This window comes from Dreissena polymorpha, chromosome 13 (assembly GCF_020536995.1).
Source record: "Dreissena polymorpha isolate Duluth1 chromosome 13, UMN_Dpol_1.0, whole genome shotgun sequence".
Lineage (NCBI taxonomy): Eukaryota > Metazoa > Mollusca > Bivalvia > Myida > Dreissenidae > Dreissena > Dreissena polymorpha.
In genome coordinates this window covers 12,355,850-12,376,115 of record NC_068367.1, presented here as the reverse complement: position 1 = coordinate 12,376,115, position 20,266 = coordinate 12,355,850, and the positions used below count along the sequence as shown (strand labels likewise).

The 20,266-nt window shown below is 35.2% G+C and overlaps 2 protein-coding genes across 3 annotated transcripts in view; one reads left to right on the top strand and one right to left on the bottom strand.

Annotated features, from left to right (window-relative positions):
- LOC127856414 (uncharacterized) overlaps positions 1-4,800 on the bottom strand; it is a 24,350-nt gene extending 19,550 nt beyond the window's left edge. Inside the window, exon 1 of the mRNA XM_052392615.1 lies at positions 4,689-4,800. Within this exon, the coding sequence (XP_052248575.1) occupies positions 4,689-4,691 (3 nt within the window). The 5' untranslated portion in view covers positions 4,692-4,800. The remainder of the gene's footprint in view (positions 1-4,688) is intronic.
- LOC127856412 (wolframin-like) overlaps positions 1-20,266 on the top strand; it is a 25,707-nt gene extending 5,441 nt beyond the window's left edge. For both annotated transcript variants that reach the window (XM_052392610.1, XM_052392611.1), the window contains exons 3-5: positions 3,531-3,728; positions 12,808-12,938; positions 13,743-20,266. In XM_052392610.1, coding sequence (XP_052248570.1) covers positions 3,531-3,728; positions 12,808-12,938; positions 13,743-15,521 — 2,108 coding nt within the window. In that variant the 3' untranslated portion in view covers positions 15,522-20,266. The remainder of the gene's footprint in view (positions 1-3,530; positions 3,729-12,807; positions 12,939-13,742) is intronic.

Here is a 20,266-nt window from a genome sequence, read left to right as displayed (position 1 = left end):
AGAATGTAACCCGCCTCCCAGTTTCGCTAAATGGGTCAAGTTCCCCACGAGTACGACTTCCCCGTACCCCCAATTTTTTTTTCGTACCCAATTTTTTTTGTACCCATTTTTTTTCGTACCCAATTTTTTTTTGTACCCACAGTTTTGTTTGTAACCAATTTTTTGTTTGTACCAAAATTTTTTTTGTAACCAAATTTTTTTTCGTACCCAAATTTTTTTGGGGGCATAATTTATTTACCCAAAATTGTCGTACCCATTTTTTGTTCGTACCCAAAATTTTCGTACCCTCATAAACAATTGTGGTGATGTAGATAAACTTCAATTGATGCTTTTATATCCACCCTCTTCCAAAGCATCGTCACAATTGTACTGTCAGTACTTTGATTGCTACTGATATCTGAGCAGATTTCGATATGGATCTGGTCCTTTTTTGTGCACCTGGGGGAGGGACAGTTTTTCTTATATGGATGTAGTGAAAGGTTGATAGTATTCTAAAAGTTAAATTTTCGGGTCCAATCTTCATGAAACTTAGTATGAAAATTTGCACCTATGTCATCTCGCCCAAAAATGAAACTAGGTCATGCGAGGTTAAAAGACATGGTCACTGGGTCAAATTAAAGATAAAGCTTGTTAACTCTTTTATAGTTAGAAAATTTTAAGTCAAATTTTCATGAAACTTTGTCAGAACATTTTATCTTGGCAGATTTGAATATGTTACCAGTCCGTTAAAAAAACACGGCTACCTTGGGGGCAGCAGTTTTCCTTATATGGCTTATGTAAAACCTTGTTAACACTCTAGAAGTATTTACCGGTAGTATGCATGTGTATCTGGACAAGACCTTTCCATGCGCACAAAAATTTTGACCCCTATTACCTTGACCTTGAACTTGGGGTCAGTTTTTAGGTTTCGAAATCTGCGACTGCGATTCGAAAAGGCTCATAACTACTGTGTCCCTTCAGATTATTGCTTTCATATTTGGTATGCATGTGTATCTAGACAACACCTATCCATGTGCATCTAGACAACACCTATCCATGTGCATACAATTTTTTACCCCTGTGACCTTGACCTTGAACGTTGGGTCAGTTTTAGGTTTCGAAATCGGTGTTTGCGATTCGAAAAAGGCTCATAACTACTGTGTTCCTTCAGATATTGCTTTCATATTTGGTATGCATGTGCATCTGGACAAGACCTTTCCATGGGCATAATAGTTTTGACCCCTGTGACCTTCACCTTGAACTTGAGCTCAGCGTTCAGGTTTCGAAATCTGTGACTGCGATTCGAAAAAGACTCATAACTACTGTGTCCCTTCAGATATTTTTCTTTATATTTGGTATGCATGTGTATCTGGACAACACCTTTCCATGTACATACAATTTTTTATCCCTGTGACCTTGAACTTGGGGTAAGTTTTCAGATTTCAAAATATGCGACCGCGATTCAAAAAAGGCTCATAACTACTGTGTCCCTTCAGATATTGCTTTCATATTTGGTATGCATGTGTATCCATACAACACCTATCCATGCGCACACAATTTTTTACCTTTATGACCTTGACCTTGAACTTGTGGTCAATTTTCAGGTTTTGAAATCTGCGACCGCAATTTGAAAAAGGCTCATATCTACTGTGTCCCTTCAGATATTGCTTTCATATTTGGTATACATGTATATCTGGACAACACTCTATGGGCATAAAATATCTTACCTCTGTGACCTAGAACTTGGGGCCAGTTTTCCGGTTTTGAAATATGCGACCGCGATTCGAAAAAGGCTCATTACTTCTGTGTCCTTTCAGATATTGCTTTCATATTTGGTATGCATGTGTATCTGGACAACACCTTTCCATGTGCATAAAATGTTTGACCCCTGTGACCTTGACCTTGAACTTAAGGTCAGCGTTCAGGTTTCGAAATTTGCGACTGCGATCCGAAAAAGCCTCATACCTGCTGTGTCCCTTCAGATATTGCTTTCATATTTGGTAGGAATGTGTATCTGGACAAGACCTTTCCATGCGCATGAAATTTTTTACCACTGTGACCTTGACCTTGAACTTAGGGTCCGCGTTTAGATTTGGAAATCTATTATGTGGTAATCTACCCAATCAGAAGAAGTGCAAGCATTTTCATCAGACAAAGGAATTTTGTAACAATGAAGCTTGTGTATTGAAAACACATATAGAGTTACACAGTAGTGGCACAGAGATGTATTTAGTAGTCAATTGTTTGTGTTTACTCATCTGTGAAATGGTTTAGCTCATCCATCTAATGCTTATACAAGGGATTATAAAATATTGGCGCAAAGGGACACCTGTATATGAGAGAAGAGCAAGAATGCAGTCAAGCATAAAAAGCATGAGAAACTCATGGAATAGAGCCTCAAGAATCTGTAAAAGGGCTGAAACTTTTAATTTTTTAAATTACACTTTTAGACTCATTACTGAAAATCTGTCAAAATATTCAAGTGGGAAAAATGTGAGAAACAATTTAAAGCAAGATGGACTTTGAACAGGCACATCAAAGACTGACATGAAATTCAACATTTTCATTGTTGTGTACAAGATTGCGACAGAAAATTTCTGAGACGCTACTATTTAGTCAACCATTTAACCTCAAAACATATCTTTTCCAAAACAGAAGCAAGAAGCAAGAAGATTGGCTATAGGAGAGCATGTTCAGCCATATCATAAGTCATTCCAATGAGGATGACATGTACATAATGGACGTCAGTGAAGTTGATTCAGTATTAGATTTGTTAGGAGAGCAGGATGAGGAGGAGAAATTAGGGGAAAGATTTTCACTCATTTTTTAGGTTATTTTACGTTAACTTTTTCATTTCTACACCGAATTACTTCAAATTTATACTGAACATCTCTTATGACAATATGGTCAATCTCAACTATGCATGGCCCCATTACCAACCCTGGGGCACCCCTGGGTTAAACATGCGGCGTAGGGATACGCGTCAGCCTCTGCCGCGCCATTTCTAGTTTACACATGTCACAGAGTTGTGTGTACTGAGCTCCTCTGTAACTGCTTGGTGGATTTTGTTCAAACTTTAACAGCTTATTATCCCCTGCCATAGGCGGAGGGATATTGTTTTGGCGTTGTCCGTCCGTCCATCTTTCCGTCCGTCCGGAGCCATATCTTGGAAGTGCTTTGGCGGATTTCATTGAAACTTTGTATGAGTAAATATATGGATAAGAGGATGATGCACGTCAAATGGCATTGTACACCGTCTGTTAATAACGGAGTTATGGCCCTTTGTATCTTGAAAAAATGCTTTTTTGAGTGTCAAATATAACTTTTTGTGTCCAAAAGCATATTGGCGGGGGATATCAATTTAAAGAATTTGCTTGTTTACCTTAATATGTATGTTAATATTTAAAAAAAAAAGGAACTTTGATTGCGACCACTGTTTACAAAAGTATGGCTGTCTTTTTGACTACTGTAGAATATTTAGTTGATTTTACTAGGTCCAAATGTGTGTTGTGGGGAATTGATGTCTGTGACAGATTTCTAATTATTTTCAGGGATAAACAATGACAACAAGGAGGATGTGGTCTGGTGCGTGTCAACCTCCACCTTGGAGAAGAAGATACGCTACGCAGCCCGTAACATGTTCCACACCATCAACTCTGCCCAGAAGGAGGTCCTGTCCTCAGAGGAATACTCAGAGGCCATCAAGAAACTGACAGGAGGCAGAGAGCAAAAGCTGCTGCTTGCTGCGGGTGTGTATAAATAATAATGAGAAAATTAAGCCTTGCTGTGGCGGAACATAGTTGAATGCCTGTGCACAAAGTGTCGTCCTGGATAAGCGTGTGCAGTCTGTACAAGCTAATCAGGGATGAAACTTTCCACTTTTATAATATGTTTTGTTAATATTAAGTGTCGTCAAAGCAAAAATATAGTTAAGGCAGAAAGTGTTGTCTCTAATAAGTCTGTGCAGATTGCATAGGCTAATATGGGACGACATTTAATGCGAATGCATTAAGCCTCATTTTCCCAGAGAGAGGTTTAATTATTGTATTTTGTTACAATAATGATTTTCCCTAGTGTATTGCAATAAAATCTTTAGCTCAATTTGTCTGGAAAAAGGAAAGCTATATTAGGAGCCTCTGCGTCGGGGTTGGCGTCCATGCTGGGTTTGAATTTTTTGGTAAGCTTGTTTCTAAGTAGTGGCTGGAGGCATTTCATTCAAACTTATAAATTCATTATTAACCAAATTTATAATGACCCCATAGATCAAGTTTGGTTTACTCTAGTTTGAAATTTGTAAAAAAACACAAACTTTTTCTTACTTAGAAATTTGCATAATTATACAGTTATTCAAAATGGGTATGTTTTTGGTTAGCAAGGTTCTCAGAAGTCGCTTGAGGTATTTCATTCAAACTTAAAAGATATATTATCTCTAGAAAAATGGCCCATAAGCCAACATTGGTTGCTCTACTAAAAACTTTGTCATTATAAAAGGTCTTTTTACCGTTTGAAATTTTACCTGTAAGCTATAGAGAAAGGTTACAGCTCATACAACTTAGATTTTTTCATAAAATTTGTCTTTCATAAACCTATTATAAGGAAAGGAAATATAATATTTATTATTAATATTTTTAGTTGTTGTAGAATTAGTAGTAATACAAAAAAAAGTAGTAGAAGTAGAAGTAGTATTGTCTGAAATACAAGTATCTTACCATTTTTGCTTTTCTGAATTCCAAATTCACTAGATTAATTGATGAAGAATGAAATTTATGGCCAATCCTCAACTGTGATGACCTGATTTATCCAATGACTTGTGACTCAAGTGCATCTCAAGTGTTCAATGTTTTGTATTGCTTGTGTGTGCTTTACATTACAGTATTTGACACACAAAATAATATAATAATTTCAAGTATTAATTGTTTTCGTTTAAGTGGCTGACAAAACATGGAAAGCCTATACAAAGTTAAAACTCAACAACATTTACTTCAGTCCCTTTGGCCTAGTGGCAGAGTGCTTAGTAATCAAAGTGTCAAGCTTAATAATTTTTAGCTCACTTCATGCATGACAATTATAGCAAAAATAACACAAAGCAAAATACGTCAGTAGATACATGCATGATTGAAGGGGCTAGATATTGTACAACAAACATTTTCGTTTCATTTCAAAGACAGAGAATATTTAAAAGTAATACACCACATACAAACAATATTTTAACATTTGAGAATAGGGGAAAATATGACATATTGAAAGTCATAGAGAAACAAACATGCTAAAAAAACATGTAACTGATAAAAACTGTTTCAGTATTTCTTTTACAAACATACATACATGTAGTTTCCTGAACATACTCCAGCAGTCGCATGTTCCAACCCTGGTGGGAGATATATTTTCAATGTTAGTTTTTTTGTCATTTTTATACTTGCACTATATTCATTGTGGCGCTTCATGTGTTTAAGACATTCATTGGTGTTTTGAAATTTTGCCCAAACGATAGTTAATCCTCCTGTATTATTAATTAAACACCTTTACTAAAAACAAGACATATGTGCCAATAAAGCACTGATGGGCTATCATTACATTTTTTTCTCAAGACTCAGTTGTTATGATTACTTCACATTATTCAGGGATTATACATGAAAATATGCTAATTTGTTATAGTTTTTATCCCTCAGGTTGGGTGCCATGTAACAGTCATATAGCTGCCTGTCTGTTTTTCAGTCTGTCTGTCCGGTATTCTGTTTTCTGTTGATTTTTAACTTAACGCTTTAAGATATTGAGCTAACTTTTTGGTATGTGAGTCTACCTACATGACTTACCGATGAAGTGTAAAATTTATTATGGTCAGTTGTTTTTTTTACGAAGATACGCCTTTGACTGATCTAAATTTTGTGTAAGAAAAGGAGAAAGCTTTAGAAGGAATTAATTTTTATTTTTTATTTGGCAGGTACATGATCTATTTTTGACAAGGGAAGTAAAAAATTGTAAAGGGATAAAATTCAAGGGAGGAGCTTCTATTAATAGAAAGTAAAAGGCTTGGAGATTTGAGACAAAAGTAGATAAGAAAATTTCTCAATAATTACCCTTTTCCGGATGTTTTTATACTTTACCCTTTTAGATATTGAGCTGATTTTTGGTATGCCATTATACATACATGCCTTAGGGATGAAGTGTGAAATTCGGGATGAAGTGAGGGCCCTGGACTTTTTTTTACTTTTTTAACATTTTCCGGACATTTTTTTTACGCTAACCCTTTGAGATATTGAGCTGATTTTTGGCATGTGAGTTTACTTACATGACCTAAAGATAAAGTGTGCGATTCTGTCGTGTCCGTTGATTTTTGCCAAAGTTTTGGGTCTTGGACCTATACATTTAGTCTATAGTAACCTTTTCTGGATGTTTTTTATGCAACACTTTCAGATATTGAGCTAATTTTTGGTATGTGAATCAACCTATATTTATTCCCCCTCTTCGAAGAAGAGGGGGTATATTGTTTTGCACATGTCGGTCCGTCGGTCCGTCCGTCCACCAGATGGTTTCTGGATGATAACTCAAGAACGCTTAGGCCTAGGATCATGAAACTTCATAGGTACATTGATCATGACTGGCAGATGACCGCTATTGATTTTGAGGTCACTAGGTCAAAGGTCAAGGTCACAGTGACTCGTTCTTGGATGCAGTTTAGGACCACATTTGCAGATTATATGATGTACTGGTGTCGTAGGGTCTGTCCACCAGATGGTTTCCGGATGATAACTCAAGAACCCTTAGGTCTAGGATCATGAAACTTCATAGGTACATTGATCAAGACTGACAGATGACCCCTATTGATTTTGAGGTCACTAGGTCAAAGGTCAAGGTCACAGTGACTCGTTCTTGGATGCAGTTTAGGACCACATTTACAGATTATATTATGTACTGGTGTCGTGGGGTCTTTCTACTAGGGCTAGTGCTGTCCCAAAATTTCTTTGAGCCGTATGACCCCTTCGAAGAAGAGGGGGTATATTGTTTTGCACATGTCGGTTCGTCGGTAGGTCCGTCCGTCAGTCAACCAGATGGTTTCCGGATGATAACTCAAGAACGCTTAGGCCTAGGATCATGAAACTTCATAGGTACATTAATCATGACTGGCAGATGACCCCTATTGATTTTGAGGTCACTAGGTCAAAGGTCAAGGTCACAGTGACTCGTTCTTGGATGCAGTTTAGGACCACATTTGCAGATTATATTATTTACTGGTGTCGTGGGGTCTATCTACCAGGGCTAGCGCTGTCCCAAAATTTCTTTGAGCCAACCAGTTTTTATGCCCCCTTTTGAAGAAGAGGGGGTATATTGTTTTGCTCATGTCGGTCTGTCGATCCGTCTGTCCATCCACAAGATGGTTTCCGGATGATAACTCAAGAACGCTTAGGCCTAGGATCATGAAACTTCATAGGTACATTGATCATGACTGTCAGATGACCCCTATTGATTTCCAGGTCACTAGGTCAAAGGTCAAAGTCACAGTGACTCGAAATAGTAAAATTGTTTCCGGATGATAACTCAAGAATGCTTAGGCCTAGGATCATGAATCATAGGCACATTGATCATGACTGACAGATGACCCCTATTGATTTTCAGGTCACTAGGTCAAAGGTCAAGGTCACAGTGACTCAAAATAGTAAAATGGTTTCCGAATGATAACTAAAGAATGCTTACGCCTAGGATCATGAAACTTCATAGGAACATTGATCATGACTGGCAGATGACCCCTATTGATTTTCAGGTCACTAGGTCAAAGGTCAAGGTCACAGTGACTCGAAACAGTAAAATGGTTTCTGGATGATAACTCAAGAATGCTTACGCCTAGGATCATGAAACTTCATAGGAACATTGATCATGACTGGCAGATGACCCCTATTGATTTTCAGGTCACTAGGTCAAAGGTCAAGGTCACAGTGACTCGAAATGGTGAAATGGTTTCCGGATGATAACTCAAGAATGCTTGCACCTAGGATCATGAAACTTCATAGGTTCATTGATCATGACTGGCAGATGACCGCTATTAATTTTCAGGTCACTAGGTCAAAGGTCAAGGTCACAGTGACTCGAAACAGTTAAATGGTTTCCTGATGATAACTCAAGAATAATTAGGCCTAGGATCATGAAACTTCTTAGGTACATTTATCATGACTGGCAGATGACCCCTATTGATTTTCAGGTTACAGTTACTTGGTCAAAGGTCAAGGTCACAGTGACAAAAAACATATTCACACAATGGCTGCCACTACAACTGACAGCCCATATGGGGCATTGTGTCACACCGGTCTTACTGACCTGTGTGAATGCGCGCTAAGGATTGTGGGAAACGGACTTTTTTCCATCATGGCGTTGGTAAACATAATAAACACGGAAGTGAAAAATGGTAATTAATTATTATCAAAAACAGGCCCCATCAAACCGGGCCAGCTGTAATATATACATGGATGCAGTTTGTGCTTCAAAAGGAGCCACTTTTTATGTCAGTCTATTGTTTGTAAGAATCACTAAACACGTAACTTAGACTAACTAAACACATTGCAAGACTGTATCTTCGAAATAGTAAATAAATCAAAATCATAAATAAATATTTATAATTAAATACCTGCTAAAATTTGAGAACGTAAACAATTTAAAATAAACGCTGTGAACATTACAAGGAATCTTACATGTAGGCCTCATGTGTGAGAGGATTAATCAGGGATAAAATAAATGGAGTTCAAAGGATCTAACATTTTGAGGAGGACGTCATGGTATCTTGGACATTTGGCACTTTCATATATTTATTTAGTAGATACTGAAAATGCTGAATGTGCTAATTGCAACATCAAAGACGAGCAGGTGAGATTTTTACAGCTTTATTTTTCTTGACAATGACATAATGTATGTTTTCCATTTAATTTATATGGCGCTCTAGTCTTATTTATAAGACGCGCAAAGAATTTAGAGATACTTTTTATATGGGCTAAATTCTTTGCTACAAACATTACCCATATAAAAAGTAGCTTAATATTTAAGAGCGTCAAAAAATTGGACTAATGGCGCTCAATTTTAGCTCGGCTGTTTTCGGGGAAAACCCTAGGTATTGTCATAGACAGCTCGTCGTCAGACGTCCGCGTCGTGCTAAAACCTTTACATAGGCTCAAAAATCAAAGTGCTTCCACCTAAAACATTGAAACCTCACATGTATATGCACCTTGATGATTTCTACACACCACACCCATTTTGGGGTCACTCGGTCAAAGGTCAAGGTCACTAACCTCTAAAAATTCTTTTAATAAATTTCATTTATTCAAAACTGCACCGCAGCCTAGCTTGGCACCCATAATGTGGTGCTCTTGTTTATATATAATTTTAAAAATGTATTAATAACCAGAATAGTTGATGCATGTATAAATAAAAAGATACAGCCATGAACAGTGTGTTTTAATTTTTAATAAATATGCTTTGATTGCGTATATGCAAAACAATGAAGTCCATATATTGTTAACTGATTTTTAAAATGTTGAATGTCACACATTACGTACCAGTCCGTTTATGTACCGACACTTTATGTACCACTATCTGACACTTTATGTACCATAGTTATAATATAAAGAGATAACTAATTTAATATGAATGTGTGTTATTGATGAAATGTATTTTGTGTGATAGTATTTATGAATTTAGACTTATAGATCTATATTGGCCATAGATTTTATATTTTGTCAGATTGTCTAAGTGTCACTGAGTGTCTTAGTTTAATTTATTAGCCCAAGTACATGTAGTACTTAATAAATGATTTATTAGTCTTACCTGAAATTGAAGTAAATTATAAAAATTCATTTGTCTCTTATCTTTTCCTGACTAAGGATTATAAAGTCTAAAATGTTTGTATTATATTGTATAATTGAAATGTGATACTTTGAAGAGAAGAGAGAATGACCTTAATGTTCAAACTGTAAAAAAATCAAATTATTTCCTTCTTTAGACTTTAATCATGTTTAGAGAATGACCTTAATTCATTAGGACTGCTATGAATGAATGGAAATAACACCTATATTTTATGTAGGTGGTACGTAAAGTTTCAAAGTGCCGGTAGTACATAAAAGGTCTGGTACATGTACATAAGGTGTTACACCCTAAAATGTTCATGGTATCAGTGTTTCAATAATGTAGTGTTTCTTATTATGTATTGCTTAGGTTGTTTTGTTTCAAATTTCAAATTTGCATTTATTTTAAAGCATTTTCATTCATTTTGTGTATTCCATGTTTTGTGTAATAAGGTGAATTATGTTGTACATGGCATCAAATATTAATTCATGGTCGCTATGGTGTAGAGAATGATGTCCGCTGGGTAGTAGACTAGTAGTAGTAGACTAGTAGTAGTAGAAGTAAGATCAGTAGTAGTAGTCGTAGTTGTTGTTCTTGTTGTAGTAGTAGATAATTAATTAATTAGTAGTAGTAGTAGTAGTAAGAGTTGTAATGGTTGTGTTTGTATTTGTATTGAATTCTGATAATACAACACAATGATGCTGCTGCTAACGATGATGATGATGATGAATATGATAATGCTGCTGCTGATTGTGATGAGGATTATATGATGGGACTTTGGTATTATAAAATTTGTGAGGTTCAAACACAAAACCTGTTGGTTAATAAAACTTCTCATTTTATGACAAAAGAGCTAGATTGTAGAGTAAAAAATAAGTATAAAATTCCCTAATAGGAAAGCTACCATTAAAGGACCATGACTTGTGGGCTTCAACAAAAGCAATTCATGAAACAGTTATATCTCTTTCAAATGCATTCAATATTGCTGTTCCAATTGATATGCTCAGAAATGCTTCTGGATGGGCATACACCACTAAGTACTTTCCTTCAGTTATTTCTTCTAAAGACACATTAACAACACTGTCGCCCTTAGCAGGAATTCCGGACGCCCGCCCTAAGATGTTCCCTCCCCAGACATTTCCCCCATTTTAGTTTTAGTGCTTACATTACCCCCCCCCCCCACCCCACAATAAATTTATAATGGTTTGGTTGAAGTATAATCTTGATTTATTATCAAAATGATTATTTTGCTTATGTAATCTTATGTAATAAACTTTTTATATGAAGCAGCTTGTTTGTTGTTTTCTTTGGATTAATCATTCATTATTTTTGTTAAACTGTTTAAGGAGTGCATGTAAATCATTAGAAAGACGTGCATGTTGGTGTACTAGAGGAATACTAGAGGAATACATGGGATATTCTCAAAATCTTACACATGTTGTTTTTAATATAATTAAATAGGATCAATTGATGAATTAATTCAGTTTGAGTCAACTTGGGCTGGGTTGTAAAACTATAGTTTTTTGTTGTTTTTAATCCAATTAAATAGGGTACTATGTAACTGTCAAAGAAAATATGCATTCATACGCATATAAGCCAAGTTTTGGATGTCACTGATATTTTCAATTTTACTAGTACCTAATTAAGACTAATTAAAACAGAATTGGACTTTCCTTGCAAAGTATTTATTATTAATAATATAATAAGCTAATGTAATCAAAACATATTGATATTTTAATAATTTAACTCAATTATATTAATAATATTTAAATTTGCCCCAAAAAACTAGGGCAGGTAGATAGGAAGGATTTTTTTTTTGGAAAACCAGCAGTGTTGTCAGTGTAAAATATTTGTAAAGCTTCTTCAATTTCAGTTTTACATTTTATGACCTGCAACATATTCTATGCTACTTTATTTTACTATGGTAAGTCATTAAAGTGTTATTTATTTTTCAACTATGTAATGTGCTAATCTCATAAAATGAATTACTACCCCATTTAAAGATGACACCTAATCTAAATTCATTAATACAATAGTTATAATTGTTTTATTGTAACATACTATTCCACTAAAAAAATGACCATCATAGAACATCAATGCTGTGCGTTTACTAAAATTTTCATTGATCTCAATTATTTAAAGAAAAAAATCTATCAGGCACTTATAAAAAAATATATAATTAGGGTGTAAAATTTAACAAACTGAACAAGTCAATTTGAACTTCTCTTGCAATTCAAATGGAGCCACTTGAAATACCAAATTGTTCCCATACTAGTCGGCAATATAGCTATGACATTGTGTCTATTCATAACATGCATCAGATACACCTTCTGAAACTTTTTAAGCGGTTTTGAAAACGCTATTTCATTGCAAACTTTCGTCAATAAAGGATACATGTTGTTATACAACCGAAAGTGAAAGTACAGTTTAAAAAAAAATGAATAAAGAGCGAAATTGTTGAAAACTTACGAAAATTTTAATTGATACTTACATAAGACCGTAAGACTGAACAAAATTATACTTAAATTTTAAATCATAACATGAAAGTTTACTTATAAAGCAAATTCTTCATTCATCCGCGGACTTCTTTGTGTCGTAGTCATAAATGCCTCCAAATGGAGGTGCGTGATGCGTCTAAGTATAGAGGTGATAATAACGTAGTGACGTCACCATCTATGTATAGAATGCATATGGGGGGTATGCATGTTTTACAAACAGCCCTTGTTTATTTTTTTACGGAACGCTTTCAGGTATTGAGCTGAATTTTTGTATTTCAGTCTACTTACATGACTTACAGATGAAGTGTGAGTTTCGTTTTGGTCCATTGATTATTGGTTAAGTTATGGGCCTTGTTTTTTCATAAATAGCTGTTGTGGGACTTAAAAGCGCAGAAGGGGGTATTGTTTTTTTCACAAAAGCAGCTCTTGTTTTATAACATGTTGTTAGTCTATACTTTTATGAATACTTAAACTGTTATGAATACATAGCATGATTTTATCTTAGGTAAAAAGATTGGAGAGAACATATCGGAGAATGAGTTTGTGAAGATCCTGTCTCGCAAGATACAAGGTGATATGACCTTGACCTCCACTGAAAGGTCAGCTGCGTACGAGGCTGCAGGATGGTTTGAAAAGGTTTGTGAAATTGGCCATGTTTTACGGATTTGCATGTTTCCTTACTTGTAAATGTCTGTTTCTAATATATAAGAGTTTTGCCAGTTATTAGGAATGATGCACTTCATAGCAGAAAAAGAAGCAGCACTATAAACCAGATTTTTAACTTAGTTGAAATACCTGGTTATGAGATTGAGATATTGCGGGCGGGCAGACAGCGTCAAACAATAACTTTAGTTTGCATCAATCAATCTCGTATAAATTTTGGTTAAAAAATGTTGTATTTGGGACATTTTTAGTAATGGTCATGGTCTCTAATGCTAAAGCTATAAAAACAATTTCCACATCTTGAGTTTGGATGGATATATTGTACTAAAATTGTGTGTAGAACTAGTTTAAAGTACATTTGGGCATATTTTACTGTTTCTTGATGAAACTTGCAATTAGACACAGCTTGATTGTGTGTGTAAGTTGCTTACATACGGACTTACAGGGGAATAACGCAATTTTTAAATTAAATAAATAATTAAAAGTGTTGGAAACCTGATTTTGTTGCCGATTTTTCCTTTAAGAAATTTAAATTATATTAAAAAATAACCGTTTTGCAGTTGGAATATTATCAGATATGCAATGTTTAATGCAAACAAAGCTCTAAACTAAACTTAAATTAAACAATGCCTTGGAAAAAAAGCAGTGGTCTTCTAAATTTTGCAAATTTTCAATGTTAAATGTGATTGTTGGTTTAACTCTTCGTACCCACATATCCTTTTATTTCAGAGTAAATTGTTTTCTTAAATTTTCAAATTCCACATTATCTACTTTTAGATTGCTAAATACCCAAAGGAGACCGCCTCGGCTGTTGGGGAGGCTGCCTTGGAATTTGCCTCACGTGACGGGCTGAGCATAGTCGCAGGCTGGATCCCTGTCGATCAGATCTATTTCCTCACACTGTTCTTTGTTTATGGATTTATCTCACCAAAATTCCTCCTACTGGTACTACCGCTGCTTGTGTTCTACATTTCCTACGCTACCATCATTATAACAACTCTACAGATGTTTTACAAGAAACGAAAGCTGCAAGAGGCCTCAGCGCTGGCGGAGGTCTTGAAAGAGTATGATATAGGAGTTGACGTAGACCAGACTCAGTCTCAATACACCTGGAACTCTTTGACTCCGTACCTGATCTACTTTGCTACAATCCCGCTGGTCGTTTCCAGCTTTTCTTTGGCTGATAAAACCTACATTCCTTGCTCAGAGCTGTGTGTCTTAAACAGTATACTATGTGGGATTTGTTTCGTAGCAATCAGTGATAGTCACGATCTGGTTACCCTCCTAGCCTTGTTTTGCAATTTTCTTGCAGGGTTGCCCGTGTTTTTGATGCACTTTCCAGAGATTCCAGTTGTTGCATCCATAGTGAAAATCATTTCGGGCAATTTTGTATCTCTTGAGCTCTACAGTGGGTTAAGGTTGAACATAGGTATTCCTTCTCTCTGTTATTGTCTGATTCCAGTTTTCTTTATACAGATGGCTGTCCGTAAGTCCTTTACTGGCATGTACCGAGTGGCAGTCCCACATCTTGTTTGCTATTTCTGGTTTGAGTTGATAACAACCATGTACCCATTTGCGACTTGGTTTGGGCTGGCTAGAGCAACAGTTGGATATGTAATGTTGCCAGTGTTGATTCCACTCAGCATGTTTTTTGTTGTTATTGGTGGAGTTTATGTCTTCATAAAATTACTGTCCTCAGACCTGTTTGGAAAAGTTGTGATCACACTGCTGCTTGGATGTATCCCTGTACTTTTGACACAGACAAAGAAGCTGTTTGGAGGAAAGTTTGATAAAAGGTTCAGTGTCTTGAAAAAGATTTTGATGGTGATGTTTGCAATCCTGGCCGTAATTCCGCTAATTTTTGTCCGTTTTCCATCAGATGAGGGGGCTCATATGGATAAACTTACTGCTGAGAATTTTCATGCAGTTTGTAACGCTGACAAGGAAAACATGATGAAATGTAATGCACTGAAGGGAGCCAAGATTCTATGGCAGGGTGAAATAACATCGATGGCGGTTACGGGAGTCACAAATGAGGTATCTTCAACGCTTGATGTTTTCCCCGTTTTCATATCAAAGCAGCTGCGGAGAATTTATGGGAAGAAATACCAATGCGATGATGATGAGCTTACTGAGCAAGGCAAAGAACACTGTAAACTGATGGTTTCCCTTGGTTATGTGTATGGTCTGGAACACTACAATAAGTACAATTTCAATTTTGGCGTGAAGCTCACGAATGGCATGCCTGTATCGATAGAGGCTGGATCAGGCTTTCAGAAAACCTTTCTGGCGCTCAATGTTGGTGATACTGTGGAAATCAAGGCAACAATTTCGGACGCGCTGTCTCGACCAGTGAAACTGCACCTGAAGAAATTAAAATGTCTCAGTCGTGATGTGGTTTTAGTTGAAGATGAGGCAGATGATGAGGATTTCTTCTATAATCTGTTCCAGGAATCGTTCAGTGTGGCCTTCAACTTCTTCTGGTATCCTCTTGTTGAGTTCGTACCACAGATACGGTCGGGAAATATCATGGAGATTGACGATCTTATTAAGTGAGGCTAGGGTTCTAATTGAATATGTTTTGTATTTTTAACCAGGTTTTCCGAAGGAAAAAACTGGTTATTAGATTGGCGAATGCGGGCGGGCTGGCTGGCTGGCTGGCGGGCTGGCTGGCGGGCGGGCGGAACAAGCTTGTCCGGGCCATAACTATGTCGTTCATTGTCAGATCATTTGGCACATTTGTTCACCATCATTGGACGGTGTGTCGTGCGAAATAATTACGTCCATATCTCCAAGGTCAAGGTACCACTTTGAGTTCAAAGGTCAAAAATGGCCATAAATGAGCTTGTCCTGGCCATAACTATGTCATTTATTGTGAGATTTTAAAATCATTTGGCACATTTGTTCACCATCATGGGACGGTGTGTTGCACGAAATAATCACGTCAATATCTCCAATGTCAAGGTCGCCACGACAAAAAATAGATTTTTTTTAAAAACAAACTTACAAAGGGGGTTAATTTTGTTTGTTCATTTCAAAAGTTCAGTTTGAGTTTTCTCCCTTTATCAGATTTTTTTTTCACAATGAAAACCTGGTTTTGTGACAATTTTGTCCCTTGTTGTTGCATGTTTTCATTTCGTTACATTTGTTTTATATATTCATAATTTTTATAAAACTTATTTGTAGAACAAGAAAATCATGGAGCATGAAGTCAAATTTGTTGCGTTGTTAAACTAATTGTCGAATATAAGAACTCATTAAAGCTTTGTTAAGTATTATGATTTTTATTGATACAGTATCTGCGTAAAATATATTGTTCGAACAAACATGTTAAATGTTTAGTGTAAGCTAGCAACTATAACACTTTAATTATGTTTTTTAGCTCACCTGAGCACAATGTGCTAATGGTTAGCTTTTGTGATCGCCTTTTGTTTATCAACCGTCGTGCGTCATGGTCGTGGTTGTGCGTCTTGCGTTGTAAACATTTGCCATGTTAACACTCTAGAGGCCACTTTTATTGTCAGATCATCATGAAATTTGGTCAGAAGATTTATTCCAATAATATCTTGAACGAGGTCGAAAATGGTTCCAGTTGGTTAAAAAACATGGCCGCCAGGGGGCGGGGCATTTGTCCTTATATGGCTTTAGTAAAACCTTGTGAACACTCTAGAGGCCACATTGATTGTCCTATCATTAAAATTTTTGTCCCCATGATATCTTGGACGAGTTTGAAAATGGTTCAGTTGCTTGAAAAACATGGCCACTTGGGGGCAAGGCATTTCCTTATATGGCTATTTATTGCTATTGTAAAACCTTGTTAACACTCTAAAGGCAACATTTATTGTCTTGATCTTCATGAAACTTGGTCAAAAGATTTGTGCCAATGATGTATTTGTCGAGTTTGTAAATGGTTCCAGTTGCTTGAAAAACATGGCAACTATGGGTGGGGCATTTTCACTTATATGGCTATAGTAAATACTTGTTAACACTCTTATAGTCTCATTTAAAGTCCAATCTTCATGAAACTTGGTCAGAACATTTGTTCTAATGATATCTTGGATGAGTTTGATAATGATTCTGGTCTCTTGAAAAACATGGCCACCGGGGGCGGGGAATTAATCCTTATATGGCAATAGTAAAACCTTGTTATCACTCTTATAAGTTACATTTATAGTTCACTCTTCATGAAACTTTGTCAGAACATTTGTTCTAATGATATCTTGGGCTGCACAGAACAGGTCTGTTTCTTTGTATATCACGTGAGAAACTTTGGGCCTTTTATGCCCTCTTGTTTTTTCTTTATCTGAAACAGCACTCCTTCTAAATAGAATATTTTGTGCCGGCGCTTATTGGTTAACGTATGAAAACTGTACAAAGATGCTCAGTTGGGTGTTAGTTTCAAATTATTTATATTGTAAGTGTTTACATGTGCATAAGGGGGACATTGACGGCCACAGGAGTAAGGGTTTTGAAAACTTCTACTGTGGCTGCCTCATATATGTGGGGAGGTAGTGGTTGTATTACTGGCCTTGGGTAGAATGAGAATTTATAAGAGCCTTTTGAAGTTTGTATGTGTCTAAAACAATGGTTACTGCTGAGTCTGGATCTGCGGTCAACAGGAACAAGGAGATTATCTGAAGGAGTGATGGTAACTTTATGGTGGATAATTTTATATGACTTGATTACACAAAATTTTGTTCTGTGTGTGTTCAAGAGTGGGCCAATTTATTCTCTCTATGTGCTTTAACAAAATATTGCATTTAAAGAGATATGCAATGAACTTGCTTATTTTTATATTTTGATTTGTTTAATTTCGCCATATTGGTAGCAGAAGCCCTTTTTAGTAAACAAATTCCTTTTTTTACTGATAACATGTCCAGCTAAGACCTATTGCTGTTAGATATAGAAAACTTAACTAGCCTATAAATGGCATATGAACAAATGCAGCTGATTTTTTTGCAAAAAAAAATAGCAGGCGTCTTTGTGTTATTGACACAGGTTTAGTTTAAATTATATTTTGCCATTGAATTATTTTGTTTGTTGGGGTAATTATATATATGTATGTGAGTGGTAATTTGATTATTATACTAATTTGTATTCAATCTTTCAACAAGGACCTGCCATCTCGCTTTTGAGCTTATTAAATGTTACCCTTATTTATTAAAGAAGTTGATTTTCGTTATTTTACATGTTTTTGTAGTTTTTTATTTCGTAGTAATAGTTTTTGTATCTGTTGATTTGTTTTGTATTTTGTTTGTCTTATATTATAACTTCATCATATCTGTCTTTAACTACTGAAAGACAGATAGTGTATGCTTCTGTTAATGTTATTCAAATGGGAATTTTTAGCAAAATATATTTTTTCAACATGGATATCATTAACGTAACCGTTTCACAAAACACATTTTGTTGATTTTTTTAAAAAGCCGTTGACAGCTCGCAAGTCTTTCATGTTTATGTCTCTGTTAATATCTTTTTGTTTTGTATAAAGTATAAAACAAGATTGACATTTGTTTTTGGTCACAATTTATTTGATTAATTAAAATGAATATAGAACAATTGGAAAATATAGGATCTTGCATGAGTGGTCGTTTTGTATTGAATTTATTAAACGAGTCATCTAAATGAAGATAAAAACGAGGCTTGCCGAGTTTTTATCTTTATTTAGATAGCGAGTTTAATACTTTTAATACAAAATGACCACGAATCTGAGATTCTATTTATAACATGACCAACACATTTTCTTTTTATTTTATGCTCTTTTCACCGTTTATTTAAATACTGAATGTAATAAGTCATGTAACTGACATTTTTATACATTTTTACTTTTTTCCATTTTTGTGTTTATTAAGGTGACATACATCAACTGTTAAAATATTAAGTCAACCTTTTTGGTAAAAATAATGTTTTTTTTCGAATGTTTATTTAAACTGTAAAAGAGTTTAACTGAAGAAATTCACTGTAATAATGACGTCATTTCGTCACAAAAATGTTATATAACTGTGAAATGACGCATGTCATTTCCTGAATGTAAAAAGTAGCGTTACTGACATTTTGTTAAATTTTCAGGAGAAGCAAAAAGATGTTTAATTGCAATAATAAACATTTTTCCGTATTCAAATTTTCTGATTAGTATTATAATAACACTTGAAAAACGAAACAAAACTCCAAATTGATATGTCTTTTTTAAAACAATCAAAATTTAAGAAAGGAGCAGTTATCATAATTTCAACACTGAAATATTTTGAGCGCAAAAAATAACGTAAGTGCTCTTACTGTATTTTGGAAAATGTCTGAAAATATGCTTTCCTGAAAAATTCACAAAATGTCAGTTACCCTAATTATTACATTCAGTAGACGTAGTGTAATAACACCCATGTATAAACATAATTGAGAATTATGTTATTTCACTCCTGGAACGTAGGTCATGTTATAACAGTAAATACATGATACTTTTTGGAAGGCCATATTCTATTTTCATATTGGCTGAGTTGGTGTGATATGGATATATTTTATACTGTATCTATAAATTTTGTCATCATAATCGAATTTTTGACATATAATGCTTGTTTGAAATTTCCCATAGGGCTAAATATTAAATGTCAATAGCTTAGAACAAATTGCAGGTATGCATGTAATGTATGAAATACAGATTGATTCGTGCATTGTATAGCTTTGAACATCCAGGTATGCAAGTAGTTTATGAAATACTAACTGATTTGTGCAAGCCATGTTTGAGCTAAGACTTTAAAACCCCAATGCTTTGCATTGACCGTTCCAAGGCGGTGACCCCAGCTTTATTCATATTTTGTGTTTATGTTGGTTTGTATTGTGCTGTATTGTGCTGTTTTGTACTGTTTGGGCAATCGGTCAATTACCTTAAATAAAGGACCAACTAATTGTTTTTAATGAAAATTCAATACTGCTCCAGCAGCTGGAGTTTCACTTCTTTATATTGCATGAGATTGAATTTGAATTCAGAAATTATTTAATCTTATGACATTAAATACGAGGCTGTAGCACATTTGTAATGTTTTGTCTTCCGTAACATTGTGACTTTTGATGTTAAGTTTTATTTTTAAGATTTATTATCGGTATACATACTAGCTGTTTTTTTTAAGTCTGCACTTTATGACAAATCCTTTTTGATATTTTATATTCTTGTGCATTATTTCATATTGCGGTGCATCACGTTTATGTAAACTAGTACCTTTTATGGGATGTTATTTTGTATGGATTTTTGTTTGGGTACAATAAGGTAAATACCTTAAGCTTAAGTTTATAATAAATTAGCAAATTAA